The sequence below is a fragment of the Pholcus phalangioides genome, unplaced genomic scaffold, assembly GCF_987345545.1.
Source record: "Pholcus phalangioides strain wild (caught in Gottingen) unplaced genomic scaffold, Ppha-v1.0 ptg000015l_1, whole genome shotgun sequence".
Classification (NCBI taxonomy): Eukaryota; Metazoa; Arthropoda; class Arachnida; order Araneae; family Pholcidae; genus Pholcus; species Pholcus phalangioides.
Genome location: NW_028301608.1, coordinates 90751744 through 90774218, shown reverse-complemented (window position 1 = coordinate 90774218; position 22475 = coordinate 90751744). Strand labels below are relative to the sequence as shown.

The following is a 22475-nucleotide window of genomic DNA, read 5'->3' as shown; positions in this document are numbered from 1 at the left end:
TCTTCAAAATTAGTTTTTTTGCCAAAAGTGCTCAATCCTGTCCCAATTCTTCTATTTATTTCATTAATGATGCTGTTGTCCATGGTAATTGCTTGCCTCAGGTATACATAGCTTTGTACTTCTATTTCTGTGTTGGTGAGCAAAATCTTTGAAACAAATGAGTTAAACAAAACTTGTCTTTTGCAAATTCATTTTCACACCCATTTGCCTTTGCCAGTTCTTGTATCATTTTTTATCGTTCGTCTGAATTACTGCTTATAATAGCAATGTCATCAGTAAAACACGTAAATGGTTGAGAAATTCCCTATTTATTTCAATTCCTTTCTCATCCCAATCCAGTTTTTTGAACACTTTCTCTAAAACAGTGAAAAAGAGCTTTGCTGAGATAGTATTACCCTGTCAGACTTCTTTTCAAAGTTTGATCTTTGTTTTTCTTTCAAACAAATGAATGGTTGCAGTTGCTTGGTCATATATTTTTTAGTGATATTGATGTAAGTCTTCTCTACATAAATTACGTCTAGAGCTTTAACAATAGCAGATGTGAAGAAGAGTCAAAAGTTTTCTCAAAATCAATGAAGGCCATAAACAATGGTAATTCATAGTCTTTGTGTCTCTCTATGAGTCCCTGATTGTTTGGATGTGATCTATTGTACTAAATACACTTCAAAAACCTGCTTGATCTTTTGGTTGGATTGCTCCCAATGTGGGTTCAAGCACTTTGGTAAAGATTTTATAAATTACTGGTAGGAGACTGGTCAATCTTGATATCCTCTTTTTTCATCCTTTTTGAAAAAAAGAACCATCATTTAGTTATCCCAATCTTCTGGCACATCTGATTTTGTGAGACAATTTGTGAACAAAGCAGCTAGCATAGTCGCAAATTCTTTGTCTGCTTCTTTAACAATGTGTCTCTATTGAAATCTCATCCTGACTTGGGCATTTCCCTTTTTACATACATCTTAGTCTTGTAGACTTTTTTTCATCACAGGAGCTACTTGTACAAATTCTGCTCCATTTTTTTCTTTTTCTCTCCTGTTCCCTTTCCTCGGTTCTGACCGCTTTGTTCATGTTTGTACAGAGTATTATAAAATTTCTCAACAATACTAATAATTCCATTTCAATTTTTTGTGATGGTTCCATCTTTCCTTTTTAATGGAAAAATTTCCTTTTTTCCAACACATAGTTTTCGTTTTGCTGATTTTAAGTTCCTATTATCTTCCAGAGTACTTTCTTTTACAATATTGCAAAAAATCAAATCAAAATTTGTGCTAGTACTCAAATTGAAAGCAGGCAATCTTTTCAGTTTCTTAAAAAAACAAAATTCAAAGGTAATTTTCAAATATCATGGATGTAAATACAGCAATATTAATACAGGGTGGAGTGCAAAGTAGAATGTGCAATAAATGTAAAAAACATGTTTTATATTAAAAAAAAAAAAAAGTCTTAAAATTTATTATGCATGACAGAAACTGATTTCTTAATATTTAAAAAATTTCCAGTTGGATTTTTTTTAAAACTAGAATGCAATTTAATAGGGGCAAAAAAAAGAACATATTTTATAGCTACAGTAAAAAAATACCATGAAATCAATGAAAAAACCATTCATTATTGGCAAATGTGCGTTATTTAAAAACAAAGACATCATAATCAAATAAAAATTTTGCAAATCCCAATCTTATTTATGGGTAAGCATGTGAGCTTTCAAATGAGCAGCCTGCGAGAAACTTTTATAACATGACGTACACTGGTAAGGTCTCTCTCCTGTATGAATTCGCATGTGCCTCACAAAATCTCCTTTCCTTTTTGTAGAATAAGTACATACAGAACATTTGAAAGGCATATTTGTATTTAGATATTTCCAATTTCTGTCTTGATAAAAGAGCTCTTCATTGATAGTCACACAAGGAACATGTTCTTCAAGTGGAAAAAACAAAGAATAAAATCAGCAAAATAGCAAGAAACATACACAATTTAGGCAGATACTGCATATCTCATGAACTTAATACAAAGGAAAATAATAGTTAAAAAAAACTCATCAAGAAAAAACATTTACACAAGAAATATTGCTGTGGAAAGTAACTTTGGAAGAACAGATATTTTTGAAGACCAACAACTACAGAAAATTGATTTTGGGTTAAAAAGGGATGGTGTGGAGGTAAACGTTCTATTGCAGAAACCTCAATACCTCATTCAGCATGCGCATCTTCAGTAAAATTAAAGGCAGAGATGTCGTGACCTGTGTCTCTGTTTGGTGACAACCGATCACTGTGAAATCACACAAATTTTGCTGTCATCTTCATTAGAGATTTTTAAACTGATAAATAAATTGTAGCTGAGAATGAAACATTTTTAATCAGACAGTTGCTTAGCCCAGAATCGATTTACTATAGCTTAAAAAGGCTTGAAAACTCAACTGAAATTTTAGGCAGAAAATGTTATTCAAGGGTAACAATTCAAGCACTGATCATGTTATAATAATACTGGAATAACTCAACTATAGACAATACAAGTATAATTAACATATATAAGAATGTAAAACTGTGAAAAACTTTTATTGAATGTGAGACAATGTTAAAGTTTCTCTCCAATGTGAATTCGCATGTGTCTCCGCAAATATCCTTTGAAGTTTGTAGAATAAGCACACGCAGAGCACTTGAAGCACAAATCCAAACTTTGATTCTTCATATTTTGATCTTGGTATGGTATTTCTTCATCAATGGTTATGTAAGGTACATGATCTTGAAGTGAACAAAAGTATAGGATTAACGATTCTGAATGAAACAATATACAGTGTGCATAGGTAACAGGTGAATGACATTTTACTAGCAAACTGTTGATCCTAGAGGCATATTTTCAATTAGAAAATTATACAGATAGCATATAGAAATCAGACATGTCATTCATGTTGTACGGGATTGTATATAGTTATTAAAATAAAGAAAGTAACTCTTTATATGGACACCCTATATCCAAAATCCAATTAGAAAATTGTCGCAGTCTCTCCAGATGGGGGAGAAAAAAACTAAGTGTAATATTCATTGAGATATTCAAATGCAAAAAACAGAGGGAAAAAGTTAGGCGGGAAAAAAAAAGCACTAAATGCGGGTAAAACAGTCTATCTACTTTCAAAGGTTTTTTTTAAAACTTTTCTCAATTTTTCTGAATATCTCAGTGAATATCACAATTAGAAATGCGGAATTTCTTTTGTATACATAACGAGAGACGACAACAACTTCCTAATTGGGTTTTTGGGCACAGGTTGGTTGCATAAAAAGTTAATTATTTACTTTAATAACTATACAACCCCTGGAACATAGACATATCTGAGTATTACATGTTATTTGGATGCCTTTTCTAATTGGAAGTATGCCTCTAGGATCAACGGTTGCCAGTAAAATGTCATGCGCCCTGTTACCTATGCATCTTGCATATTTTTGAAAAGCAAAAGAAACACAATTGGCTATAATGAATGAAGGCGAATTGGGGAAAAAACAATTATAATTAATCAGAAAATACCAAATTCATTATTTTAAAAAAATGTAATGCAGATAAACAAATTGATGATAAAAAATAATATATTCAGCTGTGAAAATTTTCGCACGTCAGAGCAAGGATAATCTAGTTTTATTCTCATAACACATAACAATAAAAGAATTATAACTTTAATTATAATATTGAAACAAATATCTGCATCAAAAAATTCAAGGGATGGTACTGTAAAAAAAATAAAAACAAAATACATTTATTTATGCTAATACTTCTTTATAAGGCGGGGGCTATGAGACGCTCCCCTGTAAAAATAATATTTTTCTGATTCAAGTACACATTACTTCGGAACTACTAAACTGAAATGAGTAACTTTTCTTTGCTTGTTTAGTATATAAAGAGCTTCATTTCGATGAGATTTTATTAATTGGAAAGTTAGAAGCGGTTGAAGATATGAAAAAAAATAGGTTTTTTTGTAAAGCCATAGCCTTTATACTGATAGTATTTTTTAAATAATAAGTGAGCTCTTTATGTACCAAACAAATAAAAAAATCTAGATATGTCAACTCAGTGAAAAGAAACGTGTACCCAAAATTTGGTAGTTTTCAATGAAATTTTGCAACCTCCCCTTTGAGAGGCTTGAATACTAAATTAAAATTTTAAGCAGAAAGTGTTATTTAAGTGTAAGAATTCAAATTCACATTACATACTGGATTAACTCAACTATAGACAAATGTAAGTTTAATTAACATATATTATCTGAATGGAAAACTGTATCATGATATGCATTTCATACAAGTGATAACTTTTCATGGGTAAGCATGTGTGCTTTCAAATGCGTAGACTGTGAAAAACTTTTATCGCATGTGCGACAATGGTATGGTTTCTCGCCGGTGTGAATTCGCATGTGTCTCCGCAAATGTCCTTTATAGTTTGTAGAATAAGCACATGCAGAACACTTGAAGCGCAAATCCAGACTTTGATTTTCCACATTTTGATCTTGGTATAACAGTTCTTCATCAATGGTTATATAAGGAACATAATCTTGAAGTGAACAAAAATATAAGATTAAAGTTGCTGAATGAAACAATACATATATATTTAAAAGCAGGAGAAACACAATTAGCTATAAAGAATGAAAACAAATTAAAAAAAATCAATTATCTTAAATAAAAGAAGAATAAAATTTATTTAAAAAGTAACAGGTAAACAAATTGAAAAAAAAAATCCATATATTCAGCAGTGAAAATTGTCATGCGTCGAAGTAGAGCTAGGAAAATCTTCTCTTAGTTTTATATACATATTCTAATAATAATAAAAGAACTATAACATTATTTGTGATATTAAAATAAAAATCTGTGTTAAACAAGTTCAAGAAAAGGAATGAAACTTATTTGATGAGGGACACATTTTTTCCATCAAAATAGTTCTATTGAGATACGACTGCTAGTATTTCTGAGATAGTTTCTGAATCATGTAAAAAATTGTCACATACACTCATTGCCATAAAAATTTGCGCACCCAGAAGAAGTCGTAAAAATGAAACGAAATTTTACACATGTAATACTACGTTGATATAAGTAAGTGATTAGAAAATCCAAGAAAAAGGATCATTTATTGCAGAAAAAAGAACAGAAGTTTTAGTACTCTGTTGGACCCCCTCTAGCGCGAATGCACGATGCGATACGAGCGGGCATTGAGGCATACAAGTTCCGTATGATGTCCTGAGATATCTCGTTCCACAGTTGCTGTAAATGCGCCTCTAGTTCGACCAACCCCGTAGGGTGTCCAACTTGCCGTCCCAAATGATCCCAGATATGCTCAATTGGTGACAAATCTGGGGATAGAGCAGGCCAGGGAAGGGTGGTAATGTGGCGTAGGCAGTCTTGTGACATCCTTGCTGTGTGTGGCCTAGCATTGTCTTGTTGAAAAATGGCTCCTGGGAGCCCTGCCATGAGTGGCAACACATGTGGCTGAAGGATGTTATGGACGTATCGCTGGGCTGTCATTGTGCCATGGATCAATATTAGGGGTGACCGTGTATCGTAAGCAATGGCACCCCATACCATGACACCAGCTGTGGGAGCGGTGTGTCGCTGTAAAGTGAAGGCAGGATTGAAGCGTTCACCACGGGGCCTCCACACACGAACACGATTGTCATCACTGCTCAAGTTGAATCTCGTATTGCTGAAGACGACCTGGTTCCATTCCGTTGCAGTCCAATCCCGTCGTGCTCGACACCACTCCAAACGGAGGCGTTGGTGGGTGTCATTGGCAGCACACGTAATGGGCGGCGCGATACCAGATGTCCTTCAGCCAGGCGCCTTGCGATGGTTCGGGAAGACACAGGGGCCCGTAGTGAAGCTGCTGCCTGTGTCTGGATAGCGGCCAATGAGGCAGTTGGCTCTACGCGTGCGTTTCAGATGATGTGACGGTCTTCTCCACGACTGGTCTGTCGAGGGCGTCCTGAACCTGGTCGCCGCGTAAATGACGTCTCTTCTGTCCACTGGTCCCAACACCTTCTCACAGTAAAATCAGAACGGCCTAGTTGACGAGCTACTCGCCGAGCTGACCACCCAGCTCCCATCATCCCGATGATTCTTCCCCTATCGAACTCTGACAACTGCTCATATGGTCTTCGACGGCGGCGTAACGGCATGTCTACCTCAGCATTTCCTTTGCAAACGATTAAATACACTACAGCAAGCTCTGCTTACCTGTTTTATACTCCAAGGAGAACGAAGTTCAATGCCCTCTAGTGGCATTACGCAATGCGCAATTACGCTGCATTTCTAATCATTTGCATATCTGTCCGACATGTACCTTCAGGCCAACTTTCGTTTCGATCTCACAATTATTTCTTGGTGCGCAAATTTTTATGGCAATGAGTGTATAACATATGCAGCCTAAAGCATGGCTGTACTATCTTTATACCACAATGCTACAACTACAATTTTACCAACTTTTTGAGCAATTGTCAGGGAGGAAAAAAAGAAAAATATTAAATCAGAGTAAATTTTTAAATAAATGGATGATCTGTAGCATTGTGTGTAAAAACTTGTCTTTTCCAACCTGAAGATTACATATGAAGACAGAAGGAACATAATAAGAGACAGCCATACAAACTGGTATATACAGTTGGACTAGCTTATAACGAGGAGCTCTTTTTTAGTGAAAATGCTCATTAAGTCTGATCACTCACTAAATTCAAGTGAAAAACAATGAAATTTTATGAATTAAGTGCTTACAGCAAGTATATATATACAGTAAAACCGCTCTTAATGGACACTCTTCAGATGCAGTCACTCTTCTTTTATGGCCAAATAATAATATCCCAGTGTATAATAAATGTATGCTTTTCAAACCCCTCTTTTACGGACAAATGTTTTTGGCTCACCAGTGTCCGCAAAACAGGTTTTACTGTATATTTTTTCACCTTTTTCTAGCAACTTGATAATTTCTATTTTATCTTTGATAGTTGAAACTTTGCTTTTGCACATTCCTTTCCTCCCTGAAAATTAAGAATGCAATACACAGGAAAAGAAAAATTTTGCTAATGATCTTGACTCAAACATGTGAAGTTTGTATTGGAAGCTGAGCAGAGAGGGACTGAATTAGATATTGTTTTAAAATTCTAATTAGTATATTTCTTCTCTTCATTTCTCATTCTTCCTGTCACATTGAAAACAAACCTTATGGATAATACGCTTTTTGTAGAATTATTTGACTGACATTTATCCCCTTATCAATTGCATTATATTTATAGTATGTGAGAGGTAAAAAAAACTCGAGGGGAAGAGTACATTTAAAAATAAATGTAAGGGGGGTACATTTATTTTTAATTCTCTCTCATTCTTGTACTTACTTTTCCAAGTCTCCCTCGTGAATCACTTGTTAAACCCGAGCTACCCTGAAAACCTCCTTGCTAAAAGTAACTGAATTACCATACACTTAGCATTGTTCCAAGCAAAATCCATTCATTTTCTCATTTAATACTCTTACTAAAAGTGAGCTCATTATAAGCAGGTTTGACTGCATTTCATTTTGATGATGAAAAGAATATCAAAATTTGACTAATCCAAAACCTAAGTATTTTTTCTGACTAATTCAAAAACCTTTACAAATGCTACCATTTTGATCAGTGGCTCGGTTTTCTCTTACCTAAAAATAAAACGCTGTTGCTAATTGATTAAAACTTACACACCAGCAGCAGCATTACATTTTTAGGTCATAAAAATCCGAGCCCTTACGATCACGGATTAACTGATTTTTTTTTCATAATGTCAGTCTTGGAACTTTTATTGTGTGTATGTTACCGGTATAGTACATAACAGTCCCCAATGTTATTACACACTTAATTAACATGTATTAGATAATCTATTGTAAAACATTATATTTGTCAATATGTGTATAGTTTAAAGCAGGTGTGCAAAGCCTTTTCTGTCTGCAGGCAAGATATGCGAGATGGACACCTCTTACAAAGTCACAAACTTATGTTACGTAAATTGAATTTTTTTATGAACTCCTTTGCAGGAAGGTTGTGGTACATACCGCTTTATTTTTATTTCATATTTTCTCTAAAATCCAGGCTTTCTATAGAATGCTAGATTTTACATTTTAACAGTAACAGAAATATACCAAAAACATCAGAGGGGATGATAACACATACTAAGACAAAAAAATTTTGCAATGGAACCGAGGATTGCTAACCACTTTTTGTTGGTCAGCATATGTTAAAATGCAATCTGGGCGACTGGCATCAAGAGGACAAAAAAGGTCCCGATGTAGTCCTGGGAGTGAGGGAAAAAATAGCCTCCCCTCCACACACATATTGCTATCAAAGAGAAAAAAAGGGCAACAACATTTTTTCTCCTTTGTAGTCACTTGTGACTGGAAAGAATTTTATTCCTCTATTATATTAAGCACGAAGTTTCCCTGTCACTCTTCATGTTGTGAGCAATGTTGTCCTATTTTGCCGACTTCTGAATAGGGGTAATGCAAGTATTTATCTCCTAAATAAGTGGCAACCCTGGGTTCCATTGCAAAAATTGTTTGTTTTGACATCAACTATTATCCTGCTCATTTTGGTGATGAAGTTATGGGATATACTGTATATTCATATATATTTGTAGCAAAACAAATCTTTCTTTAACAAATGATATGTACATAATTCAAATGCTAAAGCATATTAGGTCATACAAAAGTGTGTATATCTGATGCTTATTTATGGGTTAGGATGTGTGCTTTCAAATGTGAAGCCTGTGAAAAAGTTTTACTACATGAAGCACAGTGGTAAGGTCTCTCTCCTGTATGAACTCGCATGTGCCTCAGCAAATGTCCTCTGTTGTTTGTAGAATAAATGCTTACAGAACATTTGAAACGCAATTCTGAATTCTGATTTTTCCAGTTTTGGTCTTGATAAAAGAGTTCTTCATCTATTGCAAAGCAAGGAATATTTTCTTCAAATAAAAAAAAAAAGAAAGTGAAAATTGGTATTATGAGCAATAAAAATTTTAGGTATATACTCGAAGAAAATTCAGATGAATGAAAGAAATTAATACGACTATAAAAATTTGGCAAATAAAATAATCATAATATAAGTGATGGTATACCAATTAGGCAAAGGTATAACAATTTGTAATATAATCATCTCACATGGAGAAAAAGAGGAACAAATGTTGAATCAAACTAAAGGCAGCAAATTACTATAGAATATTTTTTGAGTTTGTAGCATCATGATTACGTTCTGTGGTTGATCAATAAAAAAAAAATTGACTTCAGTTCAAGGTATATCACAAGAGGACTTTACTTAAGAAAGATGTTTACATGCTGAAAACCATTCAGCTGCCAAAAGAGAACAGTCATAGAAAAAATACAATTCAAAAAAGTTCCAGTGGTATGCCAATAAGAAAATCAAGAAATGAGTAATCAAATTGATTGAATACGAACAAAATTTTATTGAGAATTTGGGAAAAAAATTGAATTGAAGTTAATGGCATACACATTCATTCTGGAGATCATCTTTTAAGTATAGAAAAATTTAATCTTGTATCAACTATGACTTATCATGAAACATACTTGAAACATGAGGAAAAAATGGTCACAAATCACAAAATGTTTCATTCGTCATGTTCGTACTTATGGGTCAACATATGAGATCTCAAATGAGAGTTTTGGGAAAAATCTTTGCTGCACAAAAAGCAATGGTAAGGCTTCTCTCCAGTATGAATCCGTTCATGTTTCAGGAAATCACATTTCCTATTAGTGGAATAAACACAAACACGGCACTTGAAACGTAAATCCAAGTTTTGATTTTTCCTACTTCTATCTCGATACACGACATCTTCATCTATGGTTATGCAAGGAAAATAATCTTTAAGGGAAAAAAAGAAAAAGCTTAGTACATGTTTATACACAAGTTAAATTACAAATGAAATCTGAATTCGGCAAAGAAAATAAAAAGTTTGTTTAAACTCTAATTAACAACAGAAAAATTCTTATGGATACACTTTTACAATATCACTTGAAAGGAAAATAATAGGAAAAATCTAAAACAACAATAATCTGTGTTCTATTACATTGAGATACAGTTGTACCTCAGTATTTATCGGTAATTAAATCCAGAACTTTTGATGAGTGGCAAATTCTACAATTTTACCACTAGGCTGTAAGAGCTGAGCAAAACCTTCCTGGATGCAGGTTTTTTTTGTGAAGGGAATAAAGTTTGAAGTATGCGCTGATATTTTTTATTCTTTTAAAAATGCAACCATGCATGTCAAGTTCAAAAATGGTTAAGCAGAGATACGACTATATTCCAACACAGTTATGAAAGATAAATTAGTCGCACAATGAAAAACATCAATGTCTTCAAAATATAACATTGATAATTTATATAAAACATAATTTATGGGTTTTAATGGAAAAATATCAAAAATATTTATTGCCTGTAGATAATTTAAACTTGCACTTTAATTGTTAATGTGAATAAGAAAATGTTTTTTCAAAGATTGTCTCTGAGAAAAGTTTCTCCCACAAACGTCACATCCATACGGCTTTTCACCAGTGTGCACACGAACATGGTCTCGATAATTTGACTTTTTATTTGTCGAGTAGTTGCATTCATAACATTTGAAGCGGTGAACCATTTCGGTGAGATTCCATTCTAAAGACTGGGATTCCCATTGTTCAACTGAAGTAACAGAAAAAAAAATTTAGTGCATATTTAATAATGCAAATAGCGATGTCACTGACAAAATAATTTAATAAATAAACTAGTATATTTATCATTATTAACTTTAAAAAAAACCATGAAACAAAAAAATGTTTTGATGTTGTGACTTTATTTTGACTGGATAACGAGTACCATGGATGCTAATATGTTGCTAATGAATTTTATGGAAACAATGCATCCAGATAAAAGAGATGCTACTGCATGTCTAGGTAGCTTATCAGTGAAAAAACCTTACATACTTCCAATGATTTCATTAAAAAATAAAATAACGAAACTATACAATGGTTTTAAAACTTTTAAGCTGCATATAACTACTACCAACAAGTAATTTATGAGAATAGAGGTCCACACATAACCTTTAAACAGAAAACTCAACAACTTAAAACAAATTATTTATTACAAAAACGTTGGTTATGAAATGCAAAACAAGAAACAAAGATACTACATAAATAAGACTATTCACAAAGTGAGCCCAAAAGAAAAAACAAAACAAAATAATAAAAAAACAATGAATGAATTCACATCACAACATATTTCAAATGGTATATCTTCAATGAATAAATATTTTGAATGTTCACATATAATTATTATCACAAACAATTTAATTATTCATGTGAACAAGAAAATGCTTTTTCATGGATTGTCTATGAGAAAATTTCTTTCCACAAATCTCACATGCATATGGCTTTTCCCCAGTATGTACACGAACATGATCAGTGAAATTTGACTTCTTATTTGTGGAGTAGTCACACTCGTTACATTTGAAGCGATGGTTCATTTTGGCAAGAGTCCATTCTAAATCCAGCTGCAAAACTGAAGCAATAGAATATGAAATAAACTTTTAATTCAGTGAAAAAAATACATAGGTTTTGTTATATTATTAATCAAAACAAGAAAGAGTAGCATAGTAAAATAAACCAGCTATTAGAAATAAGTCACCAGAATTGCTTTTCTGCGAGAAGACAGAAAGGCATCTAAAATCAAACCTGAAAGTAGAACATACACATGTATACATGTGTAAGTAAACAGAAAAATAGAATATAAGTAAAATATTCATAAGAGTAGTGAATCAACAACTGTGTGATTTGTTATTTTAAACATAACAAAGACAAACATGAACAAGCTTTTTCAGATCTTTAAGCATCTCCATTATAACAAATTTTTCAATGCTGGTATATAATCTGTTTTCCCTGGGAATTTCACAATTATTCAACTGAATGAAAATAATTAAATAAGTTTCAATTGAAAGAAAAAAAAACCCCTTCATATGTATAAGTATTGGAACATTGAGAGATTTCCATCAAACAAAGCCAGTGAAAATACAAATTTAATATTTGTTCCATTAATGTAATATAGTTGGATCTCTATAGCTAAATCACTATATTCCATGGGAAAAAATCCGATACATAGAAATACTTTCCAACACACGTAGGGGAATAAATCACAATATGAGCATTCCGATAAAACTTCTGCTGTATGGAAAAATTAATTATATAGAGCCTCTACAGCACTTATGAAATAAAATTCAAAATTTGTCAAATGTGTTTTATTTTCAAATGAAAGTGACATATATCTTAACCTAGAGACCCCCCCCCCCCCCATGGCGCTTACATTTTTAAACATAATTTTGGAAGTTTGTAGTGCTTACACTGATGCAGCCTACATTAATTTTTGTTTCAAAAACACAATCTACAAGAAGTTGACCAACGACATTATTGTAAGAAATTCAAACATCAACAAATGAAATTATATTTTAATTGTTCAGAATTGGTTATGAGCATCATGTAAAGTCTAACAAATATCTGTTTGTAGAATTAAAAAAAAAGTTTTCCTGTTTAGTTACACTGGACAACAATGAAATTGCATCCAACATGAAATTATCCATTTCCAAATAGTTTTGACTTCTGAACACAAATATCTCCATGATGTTGATGAAAAGTGCTTTATGGACATTGTATGGTGAAAAAATGACAAGGACCTTAGCACATAACCAGGCAAAATGGTCAACCTCAATGCTAGCTGACTGTTGGACAATTGCAAGAGATGCTCTTTATGTCCAGTCCAAGCGCAATGCAAAACTAAGTATGTGTGAGATGCTGATGAATGAACTATTATGCTGCAATCCATTTGCATTCTATGAATTTTTGATGTGTTTGTACGTGTATATATTTGTGTTTTTCTGTCATTTATTTTGCTTTCTGTATACTTATGTTGTGCTTCAATGTATTGTATTATGATATCAATGTTAAATTTGCAATTTCAGAGAGCACCATAACTAATCCAGCTTATTTATGACCATATTCGTGTTCAGCACACCAAAGTATGAACAAAATGCCTATTTTTATTTTGGATGCAGAAACTTAGTCGGAATTTGTTGCCCAGTGTTATTGAAGAACTATGCTCAAATACGAAAATTAGAAACAAACAAAAAAAGTTAGAAACAAAATGAAATATATTAACAATTAACATGAAATAATCACCCCTATTCTGAACTACAGTTGCAATGCTGCTGAGAATGTACTATGCATATACAGTCACCGCTCGATTTTACCACCTAGCGTTCTTGTGGTTCAATAAAAAAATTATTTCTTTAAACATATGTCCTATTTATTAACTATTGATTCTAAAAACTAATTGTTCAAGTCTGAACTGGTTTGTAAAAATGAGCATTGACTATTTCTTTATACAGATTACAAAAATGACATTAAAATAAGAATGAGACATTTTTAAAACTGCATAATTAATACTGAAAAAAAATTTTCAACACTATCATTAATACTATTGTTGTTTGTGGACACTATGTTGAACCACCATATGTCTCCTCAAATTTGGTCTCTGACCAAAACCTTTGTTACAAACAGTACATATATGAGGTTTTTCACCGGTGTGCACATGTAGATGATCTTTGAAATTTCCTCCATGGTTTGTACAGTATTCACATTCACTGCAGTTGTACTTATAGTGCAAAAAGTTAGATGTCCCTGTAGAGTAATGTTGTATGTTTTGGAATAGGCCTGTGAGATGAGAAAAAAAAAATCATGCAAAACTTGATTACAACCTATCAAATCTAAGAATTTTATTCTGTAAATTTTTCCGTTATTGAAAAACAAATATTTCATATATTTTACCAACTTCTCAAAACCCACAAAATGTATAAAAAAAAACATTACAAGCTATAGATTTTTTTCAGTATTAATGTCACAGAAAAATGCTTCCGATACAATGTGAACATGAAATAAAAATATAAAAAAATCAGCCATAATGTGTACTTGATTGAATGAAAGTACTGAAAAAATAGAGACGAGTACTGCAAACTTGGAAACAGTTACAATGAAAAAAAACAAAAAAAAACCGAACAGTCACTATAACAAAAACATAAACTAAAAATTTCAATTGATTTTTTTATTCTTACACACAAATTATACTGTTATAAAGTTTGATTCATAAAAACAGAACTAACAGGAAAATCCTCTCAATTAACTAAATGTTTTGAATCAATCAACTGAAACATTATTTATCTCAGTTGCCGATATTTCGAGAAAGATAAACATTTACAAGAAAATAAATGACCTATTCATGAACAAAATAGGTATTAATTTATTAAAGAACTTAAATTTCATGAAAAAACTGTTAAAAACAGAAAAATAATGAAAAATAAGTTACAAAAAAAAAAAAAATTTTAGCCGTTATTTCAACAAATATTTTGAAATTCATTTGCTGATATTTAAACACTCCCTATTTTACAGATACCTCTTTGCTTAACAGAAACTCATAATGAACTGAGTGAACTAATTGACGAGTGCCACCAATTTATACTAAGTATGATTTGTTGCAAGCTTACAGAAGTTTCCCTGAGATCCCCCTAGATGATGCTATACAGCAATATCCAACATACTTTTTGATCATAACTTGTAGATGTAAATCACGTGAAATAGATGAAAAAGTACCTAGAATTTTCCCTACACAATGCACTTTAATAACTAAGCCTGTCTATGAAAAATGACATGAATCAAACAAAAGATTGAATTCAATATTTCACATAATTTTCACCAGCCTTGAAAATTACATTAAAAAGTTTACATATATAAAATTAATTTTTTTATCTCTGTGTGTGTATGTTCTCTACACAAATCTACATTTTTTCCCCTGTAAAATTTTGCATATATACCAAACGAGACCTGACTTAACCGTGGCTCCTTAACCCTTTAAGAGGCAATTAGAAATCACTAACTCCCCCATTAAAAATGCATAGCTTTTTAATGAAGTAGGCTTTCGTCCGATTTTCAGCATGCGCAAACTAAGTTGTATAAGGAAAGTTTCCATTGAGGCATCAAATTTACAAAATATCTGGGCTTGTCAATGCTAAAATAAGAGGCTTTTAAAGAGGCCAGATATCTCGTCATTGTGCAGCTTAAAGGATTAACAATGCTTTTTAGACACCTATATGCCTTTACAAGGATTTGTAATTTCTTCAATGATCCCCGTATATAGAAAAAACCCAGGCATCGCAGATATATCTAGTCATAGAAAGAAATTAATGTTTAGCAATAGGTAATATAAATTTAACACAATTCATTAGTGTTGCACTATTAAAATCACTCAGCTAAAGCCAATGTAAATGCCCTTTTTCTTCATTTACATCTAGCAATACATCACTGTGATTTTTACTTTGGTTTTATAACTATTATTTTGCTTACGTATCATGCAAACGAGTATTTTCAAATTATAACAATAATAATCTGAATAACAATAATTGAGAGCAAAAAGAAATTTTCATATGATCTCCAACTTTTATTGAAAAATCTGAAATAAAATAGAAACAATATTTAATGAATACATTAAAACACTTTAGATGGGTTACTCCAACATAAAAAGTTCTGATAAACAACTTTAAATAGAAGATATGCATAAGCTCACAAGCACGAAGCATTATTTCGATCTTCTGAGCTGCACAAAAGATAATAAAGCTGCATATATAAACAATTCAAAGACAATTTTCACTAGCATGGATTATAAAGTGTCTTTTCAAGTGATTGCTCTGTGTGAATGTTTTGCCGCATACATCACATCTGTGAGGTCTCTCACCAGTATGGGTATATACATGACGCTTCATATTGTTTGAGTACATGGTGGTATATGTGCAGAAATTACAGCCATACACAGGACTTGCATGTTTCCCTACACCTGAAAGTTTAACAATTGTAATAGTTTCATTCCAAAAATTAACAGGAATATGACCATAAACAAGATTTTCCAATAATAACATTTGTTCTGAAATCAAAGTATTGGATAGTGTTGCAAGTGGACTAGATTGATGAAGCAAATGCAATTTGAAACATATGTCAGAGAAGTATCTGATGAGGTTTTTGTGGATATTGTTCAACGAAAAATACGTTTTTTTGAACTAAACAACTGTCACGGTTTTTGAGTAGTTTCTTGAAGTTTCCTTAACTCCATTGGATCATCAGGACGAGCCTCTTATTTTATTTATGTGTGTATATATATATATATAAATTTCTATATTAAACTCCCTTGAAAAACTTTTCTTCAGATGGCAGATAAGATTTAAAAAAAAACCCCTTCCAATAAAACATTGAGAAACTTCTTGAAAACTGGAAAAAATTTTTAAAGAAAAATTTGAGAAAGTTTGAGCAAGAACACATGAATTGCAGTAAAGTTACCGTTTGACTTCCTGGAGATTGTTTGAAAATAAAGCAGAAAAGTTATGAATTTTGTGGATATACACATATGGGTATGGACATGTTATCGTTAAAGTGTATATCATATTTCAATGCGTATAAGGAACCCTTTGATTTTTTGGGCTTAAAATTGGGGAAAAAGTTTTAAAGATATATCTTTGTGTAAGGAAACCTTCCTCCTGTTTTGGGACCAATTTTTTTTGGCAAAAAGGGATTTCTTATGCATATTAAAATATGGTATAATTCAGTTATTTCACAAAATAACTGAATTAATGAATACTTTAAAACTGAATTAATGAATACTTTAAAACTGAATTAATGAATACTTTAAAACTGAATTAATGAATACTTTAAAACTGAATTAATGAATACTTTAAAACTGAATTAATGAATACTTTAAAACTGAATTAATGAATACTTTAAAACTGAATTAATGAATACTTTAAAACTGAATTAATGAATACTTTAAAACTGAATTAATGAATACTTTAAAACTGAATTAATAAATACTTTAAAACTGAATTACTAAATACACTTTAACGGTAACATATACTACTACTACTATGTATGTATCCTAGAAATTTGTACTAAATAAAATCTTGAGTCATACAAAAAATACTTATGGATCATGACATAAAAATATCAGACTAACTTATTTATTCATTATCTGGAAAATGGTAACTAAAATGCAAATCAAAAGAACAATTCATCATTTCTATCACTCAAAGAGTTGATAAAATTGTCCACATTTATTTCTTCTTTTGAAAAAAAGTACAAATTATCTTTGAGTTAAGTGCATTTTACAAAACACTTAATTAGTATACAAACTAATTATTTTTGTTTAAAGTAAATTATATTACTAGAAACATTTGTTAAAACGGGGGGAGGGGAGTGTGTATCTTTTCACAATTTTTCCTAAACTGCATATAATATTGCAAGAAGCGATTGTCAGTAAGTTGCTTTGGTCATTGTTTTGGTACAGTTGGTGAGCAGTGGAAAAGCTAGTTGTTTTGGTTTTCCTGCTCTGCAATGACAAATCTCAATGAGATTAGTTTTCATTGTTATTTGAATTAATGGAAAAAAAACAAAGGTTGATTAAAAACCGCTGAAAGAATAGAAAATCTTTGCATAAATCATTTTTAAAACTGAATAACAAACTTGATGCTTATTTCAATTCTATAATTACTCCCATTTACAAATTAAATCAAGATTTCAGAAAGAAAGATATTTTAAGATCTCATTTTACATAAAATCTTTATGAACATCTCTTTTTTATGATGAGATGCAACTTTGACAAATGCTCCTTCAGCAGAAAAATAAGGCAATGATGAAAAAATAATACCCAAAGATAGCAACCATAGAACATACTTTCTTTAAAAAAAATTTTACAATTTTTAAAATGATATTGAACTTGGAAATGCGATATAATGTGTAACATATACAAAAAAAATACCTGTTGTATTAGAAATTCGCAAAAATTATTCATGTTCAAAATCATTGACTTTTCACAGATAAATTTTAAAACTGAATAAAATAATTTCACAATGGATTAGCATGATCTTCTGCGAGTAAATGATTTTTCAAATCATTCTTTTGAGTAAAACTTTTACCGCATATGTAACACTGGTAAGAACGTTCCCCAATATGTGTTAAATTGTGTCTCTCGAGGCTGTATTTACGATTTGTAACATATTCACACAGATTACATTCATATATAAAGCTATCACTTTTCTTTGTCTTGCTTTTTGTTGTTGGTTGCAAGAAGAAATCATCTAAAAGAAAGGGGAAAAATTCATTATAATGCCAACCTTACAAAATTAAATAATAACTGGACAAAATAGCACAAATATGTTGAATGTGATATTTACCCTATGAATCCTGAAAATTTCTCAATGAATTTTTTTCATAAAATTGCAACATTTTTAAATATCTTTTGGCATTAAATAATCATTAAGAAAAGAAAAAAAACATTTCAAAACTATGATGACTAAATTTTTAACACAAAAAACTTTGTTTCAAAAATTACTAAAATAATGACTTCAAAAAGAAAAGTAGTTATAGTAATATATTAAAATGAGAGAAAAAAAATTGTTCCTTAAAATATAGACAGAATCACTATACAGTTAGTTTATGTTTACAGGTGGCAGGTTATTTAAGAAAATGGCTTCCACCAATTACTAGGAAGAATAAAATAGGCCTTCTCAATGAGAATAAATAGAGGGTTACACTATTTATATCAGAATAAATAGAAAACAAGAAATTAAAATCTGAATTCCTTTTATTGTAATAAAAATCCTTTTCTATTTACAAAAATCATTTTCATTAACATTCAACACTTTTATTCTATGTGCGTCAACATTTATTATCTCATACATGTAGACAGTGCCGTCTTAATGCATGGGCCCACTCGGTCATGGCCCGGGGGCCTCAAGAGAAGAGGGGACTCACAAAAATGAGATCTGGGTGAAATTTTCTAGAATTTACCAGGCAGAAAAACCACTTGACTCGGGGGTCCATGATGGTCCTCCACGTAGACAAAAAAATTGAAACTTTAACAACAGTATGCACAACACAGCACTTTTTGATATTGCTTATGAAAGAACAGATAATCAGTAAGTGAACAAACTTTTTATTTTTGGGTTATGCCTATTTTTCTGATGTACACAAATCAACATTGATTATCTGCGAATATCTATGAATTTTGGCTTGAATTTCTTACGACTCCATTCACAGAGAACCATTGCCCTTATTCTCTTATGCCCAGAAAGATAACTTTCCTAAAGTGAGCATTTCATGTCTATGGGGCCTGCTCTTAGCACATTGGCAATACAGCTGTTACTGATTCGAACCCTGGCTAGACCGCATGTATTAAGACGGCCTTGCTTTCAATAGCTTTTGATACAAAGAACTGAACTAAAGATGATTAAGATTATAATGGGGAAGGACCATTGACAATATACTAAATGTATTTCATACCAAAAAAAAACAATGAAATTTCTAAAAATCTTTTCAGGAAAAACTTAAGTCACAAATGCACTTAGTAAAGTACAGGTCACAAGTTAGTGTATCTACAAGTAGAATGCTCAACTTTAAACATTTAGAAAGACCTGATTCAGTAGAAGTGGTAAAACCAATGCAATTATTTTTTACATGTATAAGTAATTTCAATAGCATATTTCTTATTCGTTGTACAGAAGGGGTGCACATCCTCTGGCTCACAAGCTGAATGAGGCCTGCCAAGAGGTTCAAAACCAGGCTCATGAAAGGTAGTCTGGTAGAAAAGTATCAAGACACCCAACACAATATATACCTACCTAATCATATTTCTTCAATAAAAATGCGGAACACTGCTAATTATCGCCAAAAAAAGTTGTCAAGGGTAAACAAAGTTGCCATTTATTACTGAAATAGCTGCCATTTATTACTTTTTTAGCTTGACAAATATGCGAGATGAATATTTATATAAATAAAATTAATTTTGATAATTTCAGTCATGGCTATAATATAATTTATAAGCTACATCATTAATAATCTTAATCCTTCATTTCACTTTAGAAAACAATTGAAGTATGCTTCATTGAAAATACAGTGGAACTTTGTCAATTTGAACACGGTTGACAGCATTCTAAATCATTGGTGGTACTTTGAGTTCTAAATCATATTAAAAATCATGATTTTAATAGGATCAAATGTAGACAGCTAAGGAAAATCTACAAGCAGTTGGACATTGCTTCTCTCGGCCAATTTGTTCAATCTGCATTATCAAGGGCTATTGGCTGCTGACCAATTTTTTAAAAAGTAAATGTTTATAATAAAAGTAAGAAAAAAAAATTCTGACTTTCTTGGTAAACTTCTGATTCTTTTTTTTTCAATCTTAACTTCTGACTGGAAAAGCCATGCTAACTGTTCACTGAACATTTCATGTAGGGAAGTGTTGGGCCAGTCCTAAAGTTAACCCAAGGTTTTATGAAAACCTGTAATAAAAAATAAGCACTTCTTCCTTTGAAAATGGCACTCTTTGCATGTCAAAATGTATGTCAGAATTTACTTTGTTTTTTGCATAGGATTTATTATTTAGCATCCCAGTTTAGAAAAAATTACCAGTTTTGATCATCAGAATCAGGCAAAACTATGCGATCTAAATTCATAAAATGATTTGTGCTGAATTAATCCGCCAAAAGGGTTTGGATGACTAGTGAGCAATTTCAGAGACGATTGTCAGCATAGAAAGAATTAAAAATACAAATTTATATATTTTTAGGGGGTGTTTTTTTTGATAATTTAATGTCATTTTAACATTGCCCAGCTGGAATGTATCGAAATTGTGAACCACTTAATATGAATTGTTTTGTTCAACTTCTGGAAAACAAACTGAAGATTTAAACCTCTGGATTTCTTCAGAACAGTTTCTTCTAACAAATTCTAATGAAAATAGATTTCTCTAATACCATACAAATGATTAGCAAAATTTTGGACACAGTTTCTTAATTGATGATCAGTAACAGCTGCTGTGTAAATCAGACTTTAAGCATGGGTCAAGAAATTCAACAGTGATGACAATTTCAGAATGGTGGAATGTGTAGCAAATATCAATTATTATTAATCCAATGTGAATATTGATGATAAAGTTGGAATTCGTAGCCATTTTATGGATCCAGTATAGATTAATGGGGAAATTTAAATTTTAGATAATTCAAACTTTTTTGCTGTCTTCTTGCACTTCAAATTGACCAAGTTTGAAGTGCAAGGGGCAAGCAATTGACCAAGTTTGACTTAAAAAAAGACAGGTGATCAAAATTATGATAATGTCCCATAAAATACAGGTCTCGTGTCACCCTATATTTACACCTGTATCTGGCCTACGAGCAACAGCAATATTGCAAATCTGGCTTGTGGACTGAAGGTTGTGCACCCCCTACTGTATAGGATATACCATTAATAAATACATCTTCTAATCCTTAAATTTATTTACTAAGCTCTTACATGAATCATAGTACTTTCCAGACAGTCCACATTGAATCAAACAGATTATATTAGATGAAAACAACAGTAATGTTGAAAGAAATAGTGAGAGATGACATAATAGAAAGAAAAAATGTTGGAAGATATACGTACATATGTACACTTGCTTAAACTTGGTTCAGCCAAAAATTTTTCAACATGGGACAATAAAAGCTCTTATTAAGCAAAGTTCAATGTTTGAACTGTAAAAAAAACTTGTTAGAACTAATATGAATTTTATGTTACTGGAAAGGTTTGAATCATCATATGTGTAAACATATTTCTGGGGGTTCACTCGTACACTTTTGAGCTCGTGTATGGAACCATGTTCTTCAAAATTCTCACATACCTAGTGTTCCTTTAGTCCTATATACGCACTACACAAATTTTTTTTGGCTTAGTTAGAACTGTATATGTTATACATTATTTCACCGAGTTTCTCCACAAAGCTCAATTGTGATATCCATGTATCACATAAAACATTGAAAATCCATGAGGTTGATTGGGTTGAATGCACATACACACACACATATACATTCCAAAATGTTTTGATAAACGTATGAAAACTGGTGGAAAAAGTTCAAGATGGTATAACCTGTTTTTTAGGTATGTTTGGCTTTTTTCGATACTGAACCATACACGTCAAACAGCTTGAGTATGTATTTTTGAAAATGCCACACAATGTTTGTGCTCATGAATCACTATGAAAATGCACCATCATAAGGAAAAAACACCAGATCATAAAATACAGTTTCAAAAAACATTTAAGTTACGATGAGTCAAAAAATGACGTTTCAGACTTGGCTTTTGAGTGAATGTCTTTCCACAAACAAAGCATTTATGGGGTCTTTCTCCAGTGTGTACAATAAGATGACGTTTATAACTCGATGTCTGGTTGGTTGCATAACCACATATTTTGCATTTGTGACGAAGGTTTAGAATATCACTTCCAGTGCCAAGAAAAATGGGTCGATATGTGAGATCTGTAACATAAAAAAAAGGATGAGTCATTCACAGTTCTACAAGTATAAATAAATTACAAAAAAAAAAAAACCCCC

At 31.7% G+C, this 22475-nt stretch overlaps 1 protein-coding gene across 1 annotated transcript in view; it reads right to left on the bottom strand.

The window, feature by feature from the left end:
- Positions 1-1499: 1499 nt before the first annotated feature.
- Positions 1500-22475, bottom strand: part of LOC149077021 (uncharacterized) — a 62194-nt gene continuing 41218 nt past the window's right edge. The window contains exons 9-14 of the mRNA XM_089242321.1: positions 11393-11530; positions 9639-9901; positions 8715-8808; positions 6852-6997; positions 4283-4612; positions 1500-1936 (exon numbers count right to left, since the gene is read on the bottom strand). Of these exons, the coding sequence (XP_089098447.1) occupies positions 1676-1936; positions 4283-4612; positions 6852-6997; positions 8715-8808; positions 9639-9901; positions 11393-11530 (1232 nt within the window). The 3' untranslated portion in view covers positions 1500-1675. The remainder of the gene's footprint in view (positions 1937-4282; positions 4613-6851; positions 6998-8714; positions 8809-9638; positions 9902-11392; positions 11531-22475) is intronic.